Genomic DNA, 7,730 nt, shown 5'->3' on the forward strand with positions numbered 1-7,730 from the left:
ACATACATCAGGCTTTATAGACAATACTTGTCGATTGCATCAATGCACTGAAGACGGTTTAGATCTTTGCATAGGATTTGTTGACAGTGAGAATAATATAAACTGTTCCCAAACTTTTCCTTTAACTGGGTTCTTCATCTGGTCATTTGCATGAATGCTGCAATACATTGATGCTGTAGCATTTTTGACACACAGCAGATAATCTGAAATGATACTAAATGTCTGATTATCTTTCACATTAAGAAAAAAGATACGTTGTACGTGTGAATGCCCTGTTTCTTATCAGTCCATTTTCTTTCTTTTTTTTTGGATGATGCGAACAGAGTGATCAGCATTTCACTGTTCTTCAAACCACAGCAGTGATAGTTGATAATTGCATTCCACTGTATCTGATTAGATAGTGAATGCTAATAGAGTACATGTGATATCTGTAAGTGGATGTAAATGAGCTTGTGCATGCTAATAAAGTACAGGAAATTGAATGCAAATGATGATTTTTACTGTGATCTGATATGTCTCTCCCTCTCTGTTTGCAGAGATGTCAGACTACATGGATAAAGTGGACCGTTTGAAGTGTCTGGTGCTTAACATGCCTCCTCCAAACCACAACACGCTGCAATTCATGTGCCGCCATCTCAGACGGTGAGAGGACGAGAATAAAACCACACACATAAACGGGCACATTTCATAATGCTATACATTCCCTTGGGACATTTTGGCACAAAGGAATGAACCAGATGCCCTTGTAGGAAAATAAAATCTCTTCCTCATAACTTTTTTAAAAATCTGACCACAAGAGGGGGTAGTTTTCTTGTTCTCAGTCATTTTCTGTCAGGGATTCTTTGGCCACGGCTCACGAAGTATGCCAGTGCTGTCCCAGGATCACACTGTTGTTAAGTTTGGGTCCCTGTGAAGATGAAAAGGCTGGAGGAAGATGAATGGTGTACGATGTTCTGCGAGCCAGTTCCTTTTACAGTACATAAAATGTGTGTTTTTTACCGCCTATGGTTTTTCCTTCCACTCCAGGGGTGAGTGTTCGTGTTCTGAGGCTGATGTTTGTGCCAGGGTGTGGTGGGCCCCATGAATTTGTCAACTCTGTGTCTTTCTCTCATTTTCTCTCCGCTGTCATTCCTTTCCCCCCTCGTTCTGTTTCTCATTTATTATCTCCCTGTTCAATCGCCCTCGTTGCCTCCCCACTTGCTCACTTGCTGCCTTTGTTTCCTTACTTCCCCTTCAATGTCTTCCCTCTCTTCTTCTCATCCTCCCCTTCCTCTTCCTCCCTTCTACCTCTTCCATTCCTCCTCCTTCCATCCCTTTCTCCTTTTTTCTCCCTCCCCCTTCCCTCGCTCTCCTCCTTGCCGCGAAGGTCCCATGGGAGCCTTGTGGTTCGTCTGCTGGAAGGCATACCAACACCACCGCCGCCACCACTGGAACCTCTCTCTTTCCCTCTCTTCGCCCTCTCCCTCGCTCCTTTTTTTTCTCTTCCCTCTACTCTCTTTCTCTTTTTTCCTCCTCTCTTTTTAATGTGGAAGTTTTGAGCAATTGCTGGCTGCTTCTGTGGCTTGGTGGGAATGGCATTTTTAGAAGAATGCCTCATACTGTGGCTTTAACCCATTCCTGAGTCCCCCCCAATCGCACATGCTCAAACACACCAACATAGGTGGATACAGACGGTGGCTTTAGACAGTTATGCACACAAATCTAGACTGCAAAATGCAGATACATGAACAAGAACATGCACGCAAAAAACAAGATGTCACTGGTAGACGTACATGCTGATGCTTTTTAGTTGTCATACCGAGTTTGTAAGAATAATAAAGCTGTCACATGCCGACTGCCAACATGAAGCTGTATGGGCAGTTAGTGGTCATCTGCCTCAATCTCAAAGATGAATTCAAATAAAAGAAGAGTTTTCAGCCATGTTGGCTCGTTGAGGCTACTTTTAAGCATAGCAGTGCAGCACGCTAACATCGACAATGCAAACATGCTGATGTTTAGCAAGTATACTGTTTACTATGGTATCAGTGCAGCATCCTAATATTTGCGAATTAGCACTAAAAACAACAGCTGATAGGAATTAGTTTTGCATGTATTTGGTCAAACAAAGGAAAGACATTTTTGCAAAGAAAAAAACTGACTTGATGATGTGAATTAGCGAAAAAGATCAGGAGAACACCAAAGTTATTGCAATTCATTCTGACAGGGATGTTAATGTCTATCAAATTTAACTGCAGTAAGTAAAGTTCATTAAGTTAAGCACCTTAAGTAAAGTTATAGCACCTTTTACAGACACCAGTCAGAAAGTACCTCACAGTCAAATAAATAAAGCAAAGATAAACAACAGATAAAACACACAATGGGAAAAAGACATAAAACACAATGTTAAAACATAATATACCACATGCTACCTAAATGGCTGTCTGAACAGATGGGTTTTAACAGTTTTTTAAAATAGTCCACTGAGTCCAGAGATCTCAGACTTATTGGGAGACTATTCCAAAGCTTATAGGTGCTGCCAACTGGAAAGCATAATCTCCACGAGTCTTAAATGTATCTGGGGGACACTTAGAAGACCCTTCATAGAGGACCTAATAGCTCGGCTCATGATATGGGGTGCAGAAGGTCCATGATATAATGTGGAGCCTGGCCATATAGGGCTCTGTAGGGCTCTGTGTAGTCAAGATTTTAAAATGAATTCTTAATTGAACTGGAAGCCAATGCAGAGAGGTTAGAATAGATGTAATGTGTGGCCATCTGTTGGATGGTGTTAAAAGCCTAATGGCAGCATTTTGGACAGTTTGTAAACGGTCCAAGGAAGATTTATTCAGGCAAGTAAAAAGAGAATTACAGTAGTGCAGACGTGATGAGATAAAAGCATGTATTAGCATCTCCATTACAGCTCTTGTCATAACAGACCTAAATTTGGATATGTTTTTTAAGTGAATGAAACATGATTGAGTCAGCGTCCTAATATGAATCATCAGAATTCATGGCGTGGTCAAAAATCACACTGAGATTATGCAGACTAGACTGAGAAGACGAAGCTGATGCACAAAGGTTCTGCCTGATCACTGAGTGAAAGTTATCAAGACTTCAGTTTTATCTGCGTTTAACTGCAGAATTATTTGCTATCCAGTCCCTAATTGCATTTAAACAGTTTCATACAGAAAGTCTATCAAGCTCATCAGGTTTGCAGGAAAATTATGAGATGTTGCTGAAACTACTGATGATCTGCCCTTGTGGCCCCAAGACCGATCCCTGGTGGACAACACATGACAAAGCAGCAGTGTTTGACACAAGTTCACATACAGAGACTGAAAGAGTCATGTCTGTGAGTTACATCCGGTAAATGCAAAGACATTTCACTCAAAACAGCACAGGTCAACCTCACTGTGCTAGAGGGAAAGTCAGGGGATCATGGATATTGTTAGGGTTTATACTCTGGAGAACATGAATGTTTTTATCAAATTTCATGGCAATCCATCTAATAATCATCAACATACATTAGTCTGGGGAGTAGTAGCAGTTGACAAACCAGCCAACAGACCAACATTGCCATCCAAATAAAATCCACAATGTGCAATAATTCAAAATCTCTCGTCCAGAGCATTTTTCTTGATGTTTTTGTTGATATTAAACCTGTATCTTCTTCTGTGTCATTTATGGCAGAGTGTTAGAACATTCAGACGCCAACCGGATGACCACCCAGAACATCGCCATCGTGTTTGGGCCGACACTGATGCGCCCAGAGCGGGACAACGGCAACATGGCGGTGAATATGGTTTACCAAAACCAGGCGGTGGAGCTCATCCTCAGCGAGTTCAACCACATCTTCGGAACGAGAGGCCCCTCTTGATCTTTCTTGATGGGGGAGGAAGGGGGGGGCGGTTCAAAAAGTTCCTCCAGATCAGACGAAAGCACAAGTAGTGCAGCATTTGTCCTCTTTGCCTGTTGACTCATATGGTGTAAAATGGATTTCACATCAAAAGATAATTACGGGGTAAAAAGAACCAGGACAGAAAGCTGCTAATCATGACATCTGGCCTCCATATAAAGCCATGTTAAAACAATAATAATAAAACAAGCCAATTTTAGCTGCAATACTTGTGCCTTTGACTGCAGATGTGGAGCCCGACCCCGGTGTTCTTTACTGGTGGAGCAGACACCTCCTTGTCACTTTTCCATGATATTTTCACTGATAAAACTTGATCAGGATGAATCAAAGCCATAAAAGTGATAAATCTCCTCCAGCCTGCCCAGCTAGCTGCATATTAGTCAGTCATTTATCAAGAAACATGAGGAAGGATGTGTCTTAACGTCGCACTGAAACAAAACTTACCAGAACCATCTCACTGTGAAACACACATGCACCAGCACCTCTTGCAGCAGCGGACTGAAAGCAAGCATGGACAGATCCTACATGCAGTGTTAGCGTGGATATACTGTAAATAATGCAAACAAACAGGAAGCAGACTGGGTGTGAAAATGTGCCCACATGTGCTGAAGTTATGACGTGTTTAGTTGAGTTTTCAGACTCGAGAGGCAAACTTAACTGAGAACTCCTCGTAGATAAATGAATTATTTCAGTAATGGGGTGAACGTGCCAACAGGGCAGCAATGTTCCTTTGTACCAAATAGTACTTTGTTGTGTGTGGACCTTCAGAGCTTCCCTTATTGTACAAGTTTGGAATTATTTTCTATTTTTATTAGTGCAAACTCTTCAGATTAAGTTAAAATATGAAACTGTAAATATGTGAAATACTGTCTTTGTTAACTAGTAGCACTTTGCATACAGTGTGTAACCTAAACATTATATATTAGCCAAATTATAACTGATACATTTGCTTTTAAATGAAACAGTGTTGTTAAACTATAACTTGGACCTGACTGTTAACTCTCCTGCAATAAAAAAGTGAACAAATTGATTTGATTTATTTTGTGATATTTGATCAGGATGTGTCTGTCAGGTTGTTTGTAAGGAGCGATAGGTTGCGTGAGAGATAGAAGTGTGGAGGTATGCGAGCCTCAGAGACTCAGCGGGCGGAGGCATCCCCTGTGATTGGTGCAAATGCTGCTTTTAATAACAAAACAAAAGAGGAACTGGAAATGCATATGTTTAAAAAATGTGGATTTTCCCCAAACCCTTTCACTCTCTCACTCTGTGGCTTTGGTAATTTTATATTGACTGTGGGTTTGGCAGAAGACAAAAAAGAGCAGAAAAGGGGCACATGGGGGGGGGGGGGGGGGGGGGTGAAGAGCTCATAGATTTTGCAAAGTTTTATTAGACGTATTTATTCATTTTTTATGTTCATTTTATTTCAAGTCATGTGAGGCTGCAGGGAGGGGCTAAAATGATGTGTAGCTGATTGATGTAGAGTCATCTGAACTTTTGATCATTGTGTGCATTTCCAAGGTTGTCCGTATGTTTGATTGACACAGAAATATGTTGTACTTAAACAGGCAACCACACTTGTTTGTTTGATCCAAATGCATGTGTGCACAGTCATCAGTGCAATTACTCTAACTTGTATCTGAGTTTATACATTTATCCCTCAGTCTATTGTGAAGTCTGCCAGAATCTTTAAGGTCTTTTGACAGCTGTGAGAGCCTCCTCATATTAGATTTAATGCTTCCATTCCATATTAACATCATGCAGGGAAAGTGTAAAATGCTAAAAAAAAAAAAAATGATTTAATCAATATTTCATAAAATATCTTTACTGTATGTTCTGTTCTCTCGCCAAATTCTGAAACTGAAGAGATTTTGTCTCAATAAAAAGCAAGTGGCATTAAACGGCTATAGACTGAGATCTGTTTTATTTCACTTGGTGTGACAGTGCTAATCACTCCCTAAAATTAAAATCAGTCCATCAGAGACACAATCAAACACCCCTCCCTCCTAATCAGCAGTCTGTTAGCAGCAAAAGTCCAACTTTATTACTTCATCTTTTAATGCTGCCCCTTTTTTCCTTTTCTTTCTTTTGACTTATTCATGACATGCAGTTTATTTATGGGACTCTACCTATACATTAATATATTACAAACAATGCAAAATGTGCCTCTGTTTGATAAGATGTATAATCAAATCTGCAATCATTTCAAATGTAGACGAATGAGCTGAAGCACTGCAAACGTTTGGAGAAATTGGCTTACAACAACAGAATTTTTTGATAGATGGACTGATGAAATGTTACAGGCTGACTTTAGTTCAAAACCATTTTGCATCTGTAGGTAGTTATTTTGTTTGCTGCAACACTGAAACGAAATGTTTCTGAGTATGTGTAAGTATTTATTAAATTCGTGAAAGTAAAAAGGATGACAAGGTTGTGAAATGTTTTCATATGTTCTATGGTATTTTTCCAAGTTACTCTCAAAATTAGTTCAATTTTCATAGCCCTAGTTTCAATGAACCTCTTTAGAATATGCACTATGCAGTAATTTGCTCGGGCAGCTCTATATAAATCAATTTGTATGGTTTATTCTTGCAGGAAGAGATACCACTGTGACAGCGTATGGCAAACAACTGCAACTTTGTGTTCACTTAAAACATTAAAATATATCATTTTTCTTTTGTTAACTTAATCGTATAATTAATTTCCTTGGGGCTCAGAGGAATAGACATGCCTTATATTTGAGTACAGAAAATCATACTTGTGGTTTAACTGGATGGTAATCAGTGTATAGCTGTTTTTAAAGACACTTCAGCGAGGTGATGGCTGACACAGTTGCCTACACCTCTGAATAAAAGCTCTGTCTGCACACACCAGTAAAATACATCTTTAGCTGTGTTTGTTCTTTATAGCTTCATAGCTAGGTGTACTTGCTTTGTGGGACTGAGAATAAAACCAGCAAACTTTAAAATTCTCAGCACCCAAACTACCAGTGTGTTGCTCATCATAGGTGGGATTTGCAGCATGTTGCAAGTGATGCTGATGGCGGGACTGCTGTCTGACTGTGGTGACTGTTGTTCACCACACCGTATATGTCAAGCTAGTGCTCTGTTAAATGTCATCTTAGTCAGTCTTCTTATGGTCGAGCCCAAAACCAGCCGCGCAATTAGACCATTGTCATAACATCACCAATTGTTGGTGCAACAGCTGACTAAATGCTGTTGATCCATGGCACTGAGACTATCTAACCTGAGTCACCCAGCACAGTTTGTTAATGTTATGGTTAGCCGATTGTTTACTCAACCTGCTGTTAACCTAAAGCTCAGTGGATCAAATATCTGCAGGGCTGCTCAACCCTTCATGCCACAGCCACATACACAGGTTCACAAGCACTAAACGGCCACCTCTAATGAATCATCATGCAAATACACAATCCCACAAAAAAAGTTAGTGTAACAAAGCCATCTACAGATGAGTGGTGATGGAAGACTGTTTACCGTGATGGGAAACCAATTGGCCCTGGCCACAGCTGAGCTTCAAAACTGTCTTTTGCTGGCAGATGTCTGTGTTTACACTGAAATGGTATTTGATAGTTTAAGAGTCACACTTTTGCTAAAGCGTCATTTAAGGTCACTTCTGGTTTACTCTTAATTCAACCTAATTCAGTTACTTGTAGAAAATGTTTACAGTTTAATCCTGATAAAGACTGGAATTTTAAGTTTTATAAACCCTGTAGGATGAGGTTATGAATTAGAACAAGATATTGATATTTTTAATTGTTCAAAAATCAATAAAATACAAGATTCATGACAAAGTATGTACAATTTTATTACAAATATCC

At 39.8% G+C, this 7,730-nt stretch overlaps 1 protein-coding gene across 3 annotated transcripts in view; it reads left to right on the forward strand.

Moving 5' to 3' along the window:
- arhgap9 (Rho GTPase activating protein 9) overlaps positions 1 to 4,925 on the forward strand; it is a 41,325-nt gene extending 36,400 nt beyond the window's left edge. For all 3 annotated transcript variants that reach the window (XM_062415754.1, XM_062415755.1, XM_062415756.1), the window contains 2 exons: positions 537 to 642; positions 3,670 to 4,925. In XM_062415754.1, the coding sequence (XP_062271738.1) occupies positions 537 to 642; positions 3,670 to 3,856 (293 nt within the window). In that variant the 3' untranslated portion in view covers positions 3,857 to 4,925. The remainder of the gene's footprint in view (positions 1 to 536; positions 643 to 3,669) is intronic.
- The last annotated feature ends 2,805 nt before the right edge of the window (positions 4,926 to 7,730 follow it).

This window comes from Scomber scombrus, chromosome 3 (assembly GCF_963691925.1).
Source record: "Scomber scombrus chromosome 3, fScoSco1.1, whole genome shotgun sequence".
NCBI classification, from domain to species: Eukaryota; Metazoa; Chordata; class Actinopteri; order Scombriformes; family Scombridae; genus Scomber; species Scomber scombrus.